At 53.6% G+C, this 13,485-nt stretch overlaps 2 protein-coding genes across 12 annotated transcripts in view; both read left to right on the top strand.

Moving 5' to 3' along the window:
• Nucleotides 1-13,485, top strand: part of HOXA3 (homeobox A3) — a 45,943-nt gene that overhangs the window by 21,707 nt on the left and 10,751 nt on the right. For 3 of the 11 annotated variants that reach the window (NM_001398205.1, NM_001398191.1, NM_001349760.2), the window contains one exon: nucleotides 3,694-3,885. The exons of 2 other annotated variants lie outside the window; for them this stretch is intronic. The gene's annotated coding sequence lies outside the window, so the exon portion shown is untranslated. Of the gene's footprint in view, nucleotides 1-3,693; nucleotides 3,886-5,448; nucleotides 5,658-7,449; nucleotides 7,524-8,891; nucleotides 9,160-10,510; nucleotides 10,618-11,235; nucleotides 11,451-13,485 lie in introns of those variants that run through there. 6 more of the 11 variants (NM_001398206.1, NM_001398200.1, NM_001398193.1 and 3 more) reach the window with 5 other exon arrangements.
• On the top strand, nucleotides 37-2,301 carry HOXA4 (homeobox A4). The gene is made up of 2 exons (NM_001030346.3): nucleotides 37-649; nucleotides 1,143-2,301. The coding sequence occupies exons 1-2, from the start codon at nucleotides 52-54 to the stop codon at nucleotides 1,472-1,474; spliced, it is 930 nt and encodes a 309-aa protein (NP_001025517.1). The 5' UTR covers nucleotides 37-51; the 3' UTR covers nucleotides 1,475-2,301.

Below are 13,485 nucleotides of genomic sequence, written 5' to 3'. Positions count from 1 at the left end.
CAGAAAAACGACAACGCGAGAAAAATTAGTATTTTTGCACTTCACAAATTAATGACCATGAGTTCGTTTTTGATAAACTCCAACTACATCGAGCCCAAATTCCCTCCCTGCGAGGAGTACACGCAGCACAGCGGCAGCGCCGGCAGCTCCGCCAGCTACCACCCGCACCACCCGCACCCGCACGCCCCACCACCGCCGCCGCCGCCGCCGCCGCCGCACCTGCACGCCGCGCACCCGGGCCCCGCTCTGCCCGAGTACTTCCCGCGGCCCCGCCGGGAACCCGGCTACCAGGCTCCCGCCGCGCCGCCGGGGCCGCCGGGGCCGCCTCCCGAGGCGCTGTACCCGGCGCAGGCACCCTCCTACCCCCAGGCTCCCTACAGCTACAGCAGCGCCGGCAGCGCCGCCCCGGGCCCCGAGCAGCCGCCCCCGGGCGCCTCTCCGCCGCCGCCGCCGCCGGCCAAGGGCCACCCCGGGCCGGCCCAGCCCCTGCTCCCCGGCCATGCCCTGCAGCGCCGCTGCGAAGCGGCCCCCGCCGCCGGGGCCGGCACCGGGCCGGGCTGCGCGTTGCTGCCCGACAAGAGCCTGCCCGGGCTGAAGGGGAAGGAGCCGGTGGTGTACCCCTGGATGAAGAAGATCCACGTGAGCACGGGTGAGTGGCCCGGGGCAGGGGGAGGCCGGGATGCGCCTGCGAGGAGGGAAGGGGGGGAGGGTGCTGCCGGGGCCGGGATGGGTCGGTGCGTGTGTGGCTTTTTTTTTTTCCTCCCTCCGCGTTTCCTTAAAAAAAAAAAAAAAAAAAAAAAAAAAAAAAAAAAAAAAAAAAGTGAGAAACCTTTTGTATCCGGGGTCCTTTATCAAAAGATTTACGAGACGCCAAACTGTTAGGGCAGTAATTATAGCCCCCATAAATTTAATTGCCCTTCAGTGGCTCTGGGCCATGTGTCTTTGAAGCTTTTCTTCTAACCCAAATGCCCATCACCATTTTTTATTGCTCCTCGATTGTCCCCGCTGCCGATAGGCTGCGAAACAATTTTTCTTGCCGTTATGTATCTGATTTGAACCCGGTGTCAAGTTATCCTCTAATGACGATGTTCCATCGCTCCCTCCCTTCTCTCCTCTCCGCGTGTCCGTGGGCGCACGTTCAGTCAACCCCAACTACAGCGGCGGGGAGCCCAAGCGGTCCCGCACCGCCTACACCCGACAGCAGGTCCTGGAGCTGGAGAAGGAGTTCCACTTCAACCGCTACCTGACCAGGAGGCGACGCATCGAGATCGCGCACACCCTGTGCCTCTCCGAGCGCCAGGTCAAGATCTGGTTCCAGAACCGGCGCATGAAGTGGAAGAAGGACCACAAGCTGCCCAACACCAAGATGCGCTCCTCCAACCAGCCCTCGCTCGGCCAGCAGCAGGCCAAGGCACAGACACAGGGCCACCCCCGCCCGCTCGACGGGGCTGCGCCCAACGCGGCCGCGCTATAAGGGGCTCGTTGTTCTTGTTTTTTTTTTTTAATATATAGATCTCTATTTACCTATCTATTGGGGTTGTGCGGCCGCCCGCGCTGGCGGCTGGCCCTTGGGACCACGCAACTGTGTAAGACAAAGCAGGAGCAGGGAAGGAAGGACGAGACGTGCCCAGGGACGGGCACACGTTGAAACCAAAACCCGGACGATTGCCTACATTGTATATAGATAATGGTTCCATGCCCGTCATTTTTTTTCTATTTATGGAAACCCTCTCTTGCCCTCGCTGTAAGAGTGCTGGATGCTGTCACGGACGAATTCTCCGTACCTATGACGGACCCTTTTTTTTTGTTGTTGTTGTTGTCGTTGTTTTTAAACAGAGAACACTTTACAAACTAAAAGACGGTTCAAACAAAGCCAGGAGCTCGGGGGGACGCCCGGTCGAGGCGGTGACTCGAGTGGCGTGGGCCGAGCGTGGCCGTGAGGGGCACACACGGACCCACGAGGCACAGAGCGGACACGTTCACCTCGGGTTAAAAACTCATGGGAAGCGTCCCCTCACGCCGTGTTGGTGTACCGGCCGTAACTTAGCTGGGTTTCGGTGTAGCCCCGCAGTAGCTGTGATATATGAGTTTTTTTCCTCCACATTCCCCGTCGCATTTATTTAAAAAGAAAAGAATAATAATAATAACGCTATTAAAGGCTGTGGCTGTTTTCATATTTGGCACCGTCTAAATCGTTTGGGTCCATGTACAATTTGTGGATTTTTTGGTGTAATGTATACAGTGCCAGATGCTGGTAATAAAGATTATTCTGTACAAAAAGAATTAAACGCTTGAAACACACACGCGTCCACTCGGTGCTGTTTCGTACACCTTGTGCTCCGCCGCTCTCGGCATCAGGAGTGGAAAACAACGGCTTAACGCGTTGGTGTAACTCGGGATTCGTTCTGTCACTACGGTTGTGGTTGCTTCAATGTAGCGCAAAGCGTCCTCCGTCCCAACCGCCGTCTGCGGGGAGAGAGCTGCGGGACGGGGAAAGCTCTCCGTGTACCGCACGGGGAGCCGGGTTCTCTGTAGGACTCGGGACAGAACCGGCCCGGTCCATCGCCGGGCTCTGGGCTCGGTTGCACCGCGCTAAAGGGGACTGAGCTGCTGCTGGGAGCCAATGAACTCCCATGGCGAATTGTGCCGGAGGAGAAGTCCCACACGCTCGCCACGATAACACTGTAAATCTGTAGCCGGCCGTGATTTATTCGTTCGTTTTCTTCCTATTGTGATTCCTCAATTGGCCAGCACTTCTGAAGGGAAATACATGGGCGGTAACCTAAAGTTTCTCTAGCTGCCTTCTTCTCTTCCTTTCTCTTTCTTTCTCTTTCTTTTTCTTTCTTTCTTTCCTTTTTTCCCTTCATTTCAAACACGGTTGCGAGCTGTATTGAGGCAGCCTTACCAGTGACATGAAACTGGGCACGGCACAGATGTTTATCTGGCCGAGCTTCTTCATACGACGGGGGCAAAGTGGGGTGCGAGGGGAGCGGCTCCTCTCTGCCCCCAAAGGCTTTCTCAGCCCGAGAGATGGTAGCACAGGTTTGGAAAGGAGCTCCAGCGCTGCACCTCTCCCAGCGAAGGGCCGGAGGCCGGCACTCAGTTACTTACCGCATCCATCCGAGAGGGATTTGGGACCCCACTGGCAGAGGCCGCTGCCCATCGCCCCTGTGGGGCGCCGGGTGGGACCCCGCGAGCATCGCTGCCCGCCCGAGGAGCGCGGAGCGCCTCGGTGAGAAATGTAACGTTTCGCTGGCGGAGTATGCTCAGCGCGGCAGAGATGGCGTTGTAAACACACTGAGCAAACACCGCCGTCTCCGAGGCTGGCCAACGAGCAGGCCCCGGGAGCGCTCCCACTCAGCGCTGTGTGCTAAGCCCCACGTCGCATCCGCCTCCTCCTACAGGGAGAGGGATACAGCTGGGAGCGGGCAGCCGCTATCTGCGGCCGTGCAGCTCCTCGTTTTGTTTATTGCTCGAATCCCTCCGCGTATCTCGAGCCAAAATTAGCACAAGCGAGCAAAATTCCAGCTGAAACGTATTAACTGGCAGCGCGGGGTTGCTTTGGTGTGCAGCCTGCGCGCATAAACCTGGTTTGTCCCAGTGAAAAGAGAAATGAAATCACGCTGCAAATAGCAATTTTAGCGAGAACCATTAATCACCTCCTACAATAAATACTTCTTTGTAATTCAACAGCGGTTCTGAAAGGCATTCTCTTGGAAAAGTCTGTGAAGACGCAAAGGATTTTCCTGGAAAAAAAAGTAATAATAAAGTGGTCATGTGTAAAGACACCGCAGCTCGGCTGCCTGCTAAAAACATGCACACTCTCTCGGTGGAGATAGAGCGGCGGACTGCAAAATGCCCCACGGCCGATTTTCGTCGTTTAAGGTAAATCTTCCTTATTTTCCCTTCCCTCCCCCCCCCCTCCCCCCCCCCTTCCCTCCTTTCCCGGTCCTCTGGGAGCGGCTCGATGCTGCCGGGCCGGGAGCCCTCCGCTCCCTCTTCCATCCCAGCCCGGCTTACAATAACTTCCAAAATTACATCGTCCGCCTTAAATTCTCGCATTGTGCTCCCTTTGCTGGGGCAACCGGGAGTTCACCGAGAGGACAAATTTTCTATCCCATTAATTGTTTTTTTTAGAGGAGCAGACTGACCCTTCAAACCCTTGACCTTTAAAGACAGTATTCTTTTTAAGCCGGCGCTCGGACCGCAACGTCTCTTTCTCTCCCTCCCTCTCCCTCGCTCTCCCCTGTCTCTCACACACGTATTTATCTGCTCTGGCCACAAAGGCGAGCGCGGCCCAAAACGCCGCAAGTGGAAGTTTGTCAATATCTCAAAGAAAGACGAAATCACCTCGGAGTCAATTTAATGGCCGCAGGGAACGCCACGCCGTTAACCCCGCTCCCCACCTCCCCTCCACCCACCAAGAAAAATGGGAGTTTGCCAAGGTCTCCTTCCCCGTTCTCCCGCAATCTCTGCTATACCTGGTGTTTTATTACAGGGGGAACTCGGCTGTGACAAGCGCCTCGTGGTATTTAATAACTAGAGCCATTCCGCATCGGAGGATTACTCAATCCTGTGATTTTTTTATTTTTCTTTTATTTTTAATACATATATTTTTTCAGGGTGCCGTCGTCCCACGGACCGTTTTTCAGTGTTAATAACAGGGCAGGGATGGGGGGAGCCCTCACACAGGCAGAGGTTTGACAGAGAGATCCCGGCCCCTCCCGCCCCCCCGCAGCGTCCCGACCCTACACCGGGGGACCCTACTCGGGCGGCCGCGTCCCTCCGCTGCTCCCACAGTTGCCCCCACCCCCTCGGGCAAGCGGGGGCGCGGGCCGGGGCCGCAACCTCCCGGGAGTGACGCTCCCCACCGGGGTCTCCCGGGGCCGTCCCCTCGGGCTAACCCGGCCCACGCGGGTTCGATGTCCGGGGCTCCCCGCGTGGGATGGGGGAGCTCCGAGACCGCCCCCCCCACCCCCCGCCGCGCCCAGGAGCCCTCCTGGCTCCGCCCGGGGCCGTGCGAAGGGAGATTGACCCTCGTTGAAAGGTAGCCCGCGGGCTTCGTGGGGGGGGGGACCGCCCCGGTACTCCCGTCGCCAGCAGCATTCAGCCCCCCCATCCCCCCCGCACTGCTGCACGCTGCCTCACGCACCGAGGCTCTGGGATCGGCTCACTGCTGTGTGTGCGTGTGTTTGGGGGAGGGGAGGGGGGTATTGCGGGGCTGCCCCATCCCTCCACGGAGCGGGACGAGCCCGTATTATTCATGTCCCAGCGCTCTCCCTAGAAACTGAGGAGCTGTCAAAGGCGGCAGAGATAGGGGACCGAGTACAGGATCCCTGCGCTCGCAGATAAAGGTGTTGCGTCTGTTCTGGGGGAGATATTGAAATTTTAATCTTTAGGGTCACGTGACTCATTAAATAATTAATGCAGATAGTCAGGAATGGATCTGTGGCCGTCAGTCCTCACTAGGAGTGATTCTCTCACAAGTGAAACTCAACTCCTTATTACTGGAGTTTGTTTTTCTTTCTTTTCTTTTTCTTTTTTTTTTTCCTTTTTTCCTTTTTTCTTTTTCTTTTTTCTTTTCCCTTAAAAAAAACCCCACCTGATTTATCTTGAAAGATTCTAAACTCCTTAAGCAAGCAGTAGGGTCTGTGTTGGTAAGTAGGGAGTGCGTCTTTCTAGCTTGATTACTTTAATTGTTTGTGCTTGCTTTGTCTGCTGAGCCTTTGCTTAACAAGTTTAATATTTAGAAATGTTGAATCTTTGTTTTCGCTGCCTTGTGGTCACATTACGGCGTTTGGTGATTAAGCGTTACCGAGGCGAACACATTTGATAATGTTCTAATTCACACTGCGGAGGGCTGGGTGCCACCGTGCAGGAGGACCTGCTTTGTTCCATTTTCCCGGCGCTAATAAATCACCGGCTCCTAATGCGGGGCCAAAAAAGCGATGGAGAGGCGGCGAGCGCTGTAAAGGAAAAGTCACGGGCGAATTTCTCTATGACTCATTAGTCTGAACGATTTATGTACGAACTTAAAGCGGAGCAATGAATATTAGGGTTCGGGATAACAACAAATTAAAAATAAAAAGAAACGTCGTAGCGTTTGTAAAGCGCTTTATTGCTACTTAGCGACTCTTTCGAGAGGAAGCGTAGTTTAAAGGGCCGTGGCGGCGTAATATATGGCGGTGTGACTTAATGGCTCCAAAATAAATAACAGAAAGTCGCTGGCACCGTTTGCAGATACACACTCCATATTTAACGCGAGTGGGGCAGCCCGGTCCCGGCTCTCTTGATCGATGCCGACGGCCGCTCGTAGCGCTGCTGTCGATGAGGGGTCGGGGCGGGGAGGTGCGGGCTGAGCCCGCGGTGCGGGGCGGACGGAGCGGCGGGGGAAGCCCCGCTCGGACGGCGGCGGAACTCGCCGAGTCCTTCGGTGTTTGCCAGGAGATTGGAGCAGTCAGCGCTCGGAAATTTATGAGACGGCAATAAACAGCTTAGGAGGCTATTATTGCATGATTTTATGTAGGCTGGAGTTCAACACCAAATTTAAAATTATTAGAGTAATTACGGGACTACTAAATTACCAAAGCGAAGTATCTGCTGGAAAAGTTCTCCCAAGACAGACTTAATATTTCCAGGGCTCAGAAGACATTCTTCTACGAGAACTGTGTTATTTAATTATTAGCATTTACATTTACTGACAATTTTCAGACGCGTTAGACGGCTTTTATTAGCGAGAATGAATAGAGGGGGCACGTTATTACATCTGACAAATTCATACGTAAACGTGATTCAGTAAGTGGCACCCGAATAATCTGACTATTGTCTCTTTGGATTGTGCAATATTGTTTATTTTAGGGGGAGAGAGGCCGTCCAGTTTTCTCCCCGGCTGTTGGCTTTCAGTGTCGGTGTTCTCGTGTTGTTCTTTTCTTTTTTTTTTCCCCTTTTAAGCTTTTCGGGCCCGACGCTGCTTCGGCGAAGTCAATTATCAGCCTCTTCCTGCGCTACTGGGGCCAGGATCGGGCCCCGCTCCCTGTTTGAATAAGAGCCCAACCACAATACTCTCCGCATTGAAACTGGAACTCGTTCCGCGTTTTATTCAACAGAGATGAACACCACTGGTTGTGTTTAATGTCTGTTCTTGATTAAATGATCCTAAACAAAGGTTTCCCAGAGGAAAATAAAGCAGACATTCATGTAACAAGAGTTTGGAATGACAATATTTCCAAACACTTGGAGACAGAAGGCATAGCTGTCTACGGGAGGGGGGGGGGGGGGGGGGGTGAAAAAAAGAGCCCCACGCTTTTATTTCTCCGCTAGCAGCTCTCCTCGCCCCGCCGCAGAGTTGCGGCCGTGCGGGGCCGTCCCGGCACAGCCCACCCCGCCCGCGGGCGGCCGAGCGCCGGCCCCGCTCCCCCCGTTAAGGCGTTGTTTGTCGCTTGTTTGCAGAGCGCCCGGCACCCCGAAAAGCCCCGCTCCGGGCGGCGGCAGCGCTCCGGCCCCGGCCTCGGCGGCGGGACGAGGTAAGAGCCGGGGCCGGCCCCGTGCCGGCCTCGTACCTGAGAGGGGCGGTGAGAAATATTTAACCGAGCCGGGCGTTCGGTGGCTCGCCTCTATTCATCTTCCGCCGCTGCGAATGCGCGTGTCCGGGCAGACAAAGCGGCGTGGGGGACCCGAGCGCCTGAGCCCTTATAAAGGCGCTGGGAACAGGAAGGATGCGAATTCGTCCGAGGAGCCAAAGAGCTTGAGGATTTCTTTGTCCGTTCTGAGCTCCTTTCAAAATCGAAGGCGTAAGGGGGAGAGGGAGGCGGAGGGAGCGCGGCGGGGCCGAGCTCTTATCGCTGCCGGTCTGTCGGCGGCTCCTCGACGAGGGCCGTGCGGCCGTGCCCCGCCACGGGACACGGCGAGCCCACCGTGCGTGGGTGCTCACACCGGCAATAAGCTCAGGTAGCCGTGCGGCCCGGCCCGCCTCGCCCCGGCCGTGGGCCGATGCGGTCGGTGCCCGAGCCCTGGCGCTTTGGCAGAGACCGGCGATGCTTTCCATAGCGATCGTGTTCCCCTGCCAGCCGCAGAGGAGGGAGGATTACAGAGAATTAGCGTAAATTCCTGCTAGATTTACCTGCTTATTTTTGGACGCTGATGTACAATTAGTGTATTTTACAACCTTTTAAAAGCGGTCATAAATTACTGGACTACAAGGGCGCTTTGTGTTGGTTTAATGAGCTGCTTAAATCTTAGCTACAAAAAGGCGCTGCGAACGTCCACTCACGGAAATTAGAAGCGAAAACACGGTGCGAGGGAACCTTCCTCCTATGGCACGCAAAGCATTTCGTGCGCAGCTATTTGGGATTCCTAAAGTGCCCCGACTGAGGCACTCAGCCTCAGCTGCCCCTCGGCGCAGCTTCCACCGGGGCACGGGCGCTCTCTCTGCTCTTTTTATCTGCTTCGAAGCGATCAAAGGGCGACTTTATCTCGATCAGCCTCGCAGATGTAGGTAAACAGCTCCGCATCCCAGCAGATCCCAACTCTTTCGAGGAAGCGAGGAAATAAATACTCGTGTAGTGTGGCGATTCCCATGTCCTCTCCGCATGGGAGCGACAACCTGACCTCTTAACGACTGCCATAAACGTAAACATGAAAGACGGCAGAAATTCGAAATCTATTTGTACTGAAGGTAACTTTAAATCACGTTAATGCCAGGAGCGTTTATTGGTGCCAGAGCTGGCACAAAGCGTTCCTCGTAATGAGGGCACGTTACGAACTCGGATCTGGTTGTTGTTATCGAAGTTGGAGCTTCAGCCCAGCTCGGAGCCGTGTGTATAAGGCGCAGAAAAATCCGTAGGAGACTCACTGAGAAACGCCACGTTTACTTTTTTTTCCCCCTCTCCCAGAACCAATGTTTCAGGTCTCCAAATCATCGAGCTCATAAAGCCCAATGTTGAATGTACAGGAGCAAAGTAACACATGGGATGGCGGAGGAAATCTAGCGCCTGCTACTTACACGCTCCTTCGAATTCGTGTTTGTAAACCCGTGATCGCAGTAGTGGAGCAGAGAAAACCACCTCCAAATTCGACGGGGGAATCATTTGCAGCTGCGGCCCGGGACAGTGTGCAGTAGGGAGGACTCCCCCTCAGCCCTCCCGAAGCGCACTGAGTCAGGTATTCAGCCGTCAAGGAGTTACTTTTCTCAAGAATTAATTAGTTTCCCCACTGCAGACACGAAGTTAATTGTTAAACAGTAGTTTTAGCATTAACTTGATCATTAATACTAATAAAGACGTTCATAGAAACGGGGTTTGGAAGCCAGTGGCCGTAGCTAGCGTTAAGGCATTTAAGCTGACTTATGATTGTGATTTATTGCTTTTGTAGTTTCTATTTGCTCGGGACTGCAACTTCTAAAGCCATCTTTCTGCTTTTGACGCGAAGCAGTCGATAACTTTTTACAACGGCCCCTAGAAAGACTTGCTCTGCTTTTTTTCAACATCTGCTCCGTTCCCCATTAATTTCGGCCTCATTGTTGCAGGGGAACTTCTCTCTGTGTTTCTTTGATGGGACCTCAACGCGCTGTATTCAAAAGAGCCACGAATCCGTCCCGTCCAGTAAAGCTCAGCCTTGGTTTACGTTTAGGACGAGGGCTGCGGAGTGCCCTATGGAGTTACACGCCGTGCTGCTCGCTGCAGCCTCGTCGTGTGCGGATAAGGCTCTCCTCTCTCTTTCAGAGGTGTATCATTTTTATTCCAGTTCCCGGTGAGGGATAATGTATGTGTGCCCTGTCACGAGCTTAGCGACTTCCCTATGAAAGATGGCAAATCCTTCCTCTGCTGTAATGTCACGCTGACTTTGCTGCACTGTCCACTAATATACACTGTTACTGATGGGTTTCAATTCCAGTGGCCCACTTTTACAGCCCAAGTGAGAGTAGGAAGGCATGCCCCTAGCAGTAAAAATCGCCTTCCCAAAGAAACCCCCCTTCCCTTCCGCTCAGCGGAGTGCAGGTGAAACGCTAAGGGGGAATATGCAGTTGGCTGAAAGTTTTCTTCGAGCTCGTGGGGGTGGTGGAAAGATTTAAGCAGAGGTATACGCATCACAGCTCATAATGCTGGAGTCACAGGGCTCGGTCAGGAACACGTGAAAAACGCGATCCGTCCGATTCTCTGTGACTCCTTCCAGCAAAGTTGGGTGAGATTAGGGCTTCTTTTGTTTGTTTAGCTTATTGTGTCAATAGCAGAAGTTAAACAGCCTCGCAGGGAAGATGTGATGTGTTCACACACAGGCGAGGCTGGCTCGCTGGGCAGGCTGGGGGCCGAATAGGGCTTCTTCTTCTTTTTTCTTTCTTTTTTCCTTCTTTTTTTTTTCTCTTTCCCCCCTCAGGCTGAGAGCTCCCCCTCCCCAATATACTTCTTTTTTTTTTTTTTTCATCGTTAGAAACCTATAATTTTGTGCATCACTCAAAGTAGCTGTATAGGAAATGCGTAAGCACAGGTTTAACAGCGAGGTCCCAAAAGGTTTTGCAAAATTCAGAGGCAAGCCAGTGAAGGAAGGTGCGTGCTCCATAGTGTGGTACAAGGACAAAAATCAACTAGCCTCTTAGAAGAGAGCCTTTTTTGCCTTTGTCAGGTAATTATAGGTCTTTTTAGTTTCTGCAGGAGCCCCGATGTAGCGTGTGGGAGGCAGCAAGCCCTGCACAATGGAGGGCAGAGGCGACCGGGGAAGGGGGGGGTGGGTGGGGGGGGCAGGCCGGGAATCGTCCCGTGTAGAAGGGAGCTGGAAAGAATGGCGTTAAGATTTGGGCTTTCTTCGGGGCTCGCAGAGAACGTGTGACGTGGGGCAGCGCGGTGGCCCGGGGAGCAAACGCCGGTTAATGAGGCTAAGTATCAGCGCGGTGCGATCCCACGGCGAGAGAAGGATTCCTCCGACTTTCCGACGGGCTTTGTATAAAGAAATGCTGGTGTGGGATGAAAGAGACTGGAACCGATCCCCCCCCTCCTCTCCCCCCCAAGGAAGCGCCAGCTCTTGATTGAATTCTCTCTATTTTTTTTTTTTATTTTATTGATTTATTTTTGTTGTCGTCCCATCCCTTTAAACTCTCCTCCAACGTACCGGGCTGAGGCTCTAAAAAGCCACGGCTCGCTCTCAGAAACCCCGCTCCTTCAGTGATTCCCTATTTCAAATAAAAGGATTTAAGTTGACGTATGACCACGTGAGCACATAATACAGCGCATTATTGTGGCATTTGGAGTGGAGACCCGGTCTGGCTCCGTCTGCGATTACGCTTTTCCAGTTTCTGTTCAGAGCAAGCACTGCTTTCTATTATTTTTTTTTTTCCTGCCCCCATCACCGTCCCCTCCAGAGCCGACCATTCCGCTGACAGCTTTCGTTCCTTATGGAAAGCTTATTGTCGAGCCGAGAGGACGAAATGCTTCGTTAGAAAGGATGGATTTTATTTTAAGGTATTTCCGTTGATTGTTCATTTATGTGGTGAGTTATTGCTGTTCGAGGCAAAGGTCAGTAGAAAAAGACTGAAGTGAGTGCGTGTGTGTGTGCGTGCGTGTGTGTGTGTGTGTGTGTGTGTGTGTGCACCGGGGCCGGGCTGCTTCCCCCTTTGTTTCAATTTGCTGCGGTAAATATTCCACTCTCCCCTCGCAGAGAGCGGAGCTGCTTTATTTATTTTTCTCCATAGAGATCCCACACTGCTGCTGATGGCCAGCTGCCTCCGCTCCGGCCCCCCGATTGCCATCTTATCGTTATTTATGGCCGGCGGGAGACGGGAAGCCTCCTTTTAGCGTTTTGCGGCGTTTTGATGACGATGATGATTTTTATTAGTAGTATTTTTTAATTCAAATACATTTTCCTTTCGGTCGGTGCGTTTGTTTACTTATGTATTTGCGGGGGTCGGGGCTGGGAGGGGGGGGTGGGGGGGGGAGAGCGGGGATGCACCCGGGTTGGGGTCGCGCTCGGGTGTGCGACGGAGGTCGTTTTATGCGCGTTTGTTCGGCCGGTGCCGCTCTGGAAATCGATGAGTACGCGATTGCGCTGCCATTTTATTTACGATGCTTCGGTGGTGCTTTGCTCGCCGTGCGCGGAGGGCTGCGCGGGCGCTCAGCTCTGTGGCGAGGGTTCCCCTTCCCGAATGAGCCGGGGCTCCTCTTCGGTTCTCCCCTGTGAGGAGGAGCTGAGCCGAGAGGCAGCCGCGTCTCCCAGCACTAAGCAGCCTTGGAAGTACGGTGGGGTTTGATTTAATTTGATTTTGTTTGGGTTTTGGTTTCCTCTGGAAAGCGAGAATAGCGGGGGTAAGAGTGGAAATCGGCTTCTAGGTGAGCGTATCTCTGGTCACAAATTCGTATCCGCGCAGTCTTTTCTATAAATACGTACATACGGTCTGTATAAATATGTGCACATACGTATAAATGTGCCTACGTAGCCAGATTATAAGGAATGAACTTAAAGAGGAGGGCAAAATGTTACATAAAGTGACACTGCCCCGGCGGGTCTCCGCTTTGGGAAAGGTCACAGCTCCGAGGCTCTGTCCTCCAATTTGGTCAGCGCCTATTTCTGCGGTACCAATTTGTCCTCAGTTCCCGGTGCTTCCGTGGCACGTCTTCTCGGGGTCAGGAAGAGGGAAAGAGACAGAAAAGCGAAGGACGAGCTAGAAAACGAGTTGAAAACAAGCAGCAAAAAGAAGGGTGTTTCCACGTGAACCTATTCGCGGCCGTTCTGCGGAGACCTCGGGGGCAGAGACGTTAGCGCTGCTTTCTCGCCTTCTCGCTTTTTAAGCGGCTCTCGGGACACAACTGACCCAAACAACTGCTATTTCCCCTCTCTTCGTGCCGAAGCAAACCCTGCGTCCCTCTCACGAGGGACGGGAGAGCTGCTCCCCTCAGCAGCGTGTCTAAAAGCCAAGGTTAGCTTTGCCATGCTTCGAAATGGGCCAAAACGCGCCTCGAAAATAAAGCGTACGCTTTAATTGCGGCTCCATTACTTGGCAGCGTTTCCTCTGATTTATGACCCAGCTCGGATGCATGTTGACCCAGTTAAAACACTCATAAATAACACGGTCCTGCTCCGGAGCAAAAGAAAGGAGAGTTCTGTAGAGAGGGCTATCTCGGCGGCTTGGGTAAATAGCCTCGCTCCGCTGAGCAAAGAACCAACTGTTCGTGGCAATTCTCTGGTGTTAGAGGGTATAAAGAACGATTGGGATTCACCACGGCCGCTCGCACTGCTCTTTTGCCCAATCCCTCTGATATCCCCTCCTAAAAGCCCTACCGACCTGCAGAATTCGGCCCGCAGCTCCCCGCCTTGCTGTTTAGCCCCATAGAGATCCCCCAGGATCAACCTGGAATGATATTCGAGGCATCCCGGGATAAAGAGCTTTCCAGGCACCATTTTATTCGGAAACCAAGACAGCGCAGGATCCCGCAAAGTGAACTTTTGGGGGGTGGGGGTGGGGGGGTGGGGGGGGAGAAGAGAGTAGTCCGTGAGTCAGGA

This window comes from Gallus gallus, chromosome 2 (assembly GCF_016699485.2).
Source record: "Gallus gallus isolate bGalGal1 chromosome 2, bGalGal1.mat.broiler.GRCg7b, whole genome shotgun sequence".
In the NCBI taxonomy this organism is placed as follows: domain Eukaryota; kingdom Metazoa; phylum Chordata; class Aves; order Galliformes; family Phasianidae; genus Gallus; species Gallus gallus.
The sequence above is the reverse complement of the archived record's forward strand: the minus strand, read 5'-3'. Positions and strand labels throughout refer to the sequence as shown.

Excerpts from the sequence above, each read along its gene's own strand:
- HOXA4 (NM_001030346.3), top strand. The coding sequence starts at position 52 with ATGACCATGAGTTCGTTTTTGATAAACTCCAACTACATCGAGCCCAAA. Across the intron at positions 650-1,142 it reads GAAGATCCACGTGAGCACGG|TCAACCCCAACTACAGCGGC; the intron begins GTGAGTGGCCCG and ends GCGCACGTTCAG.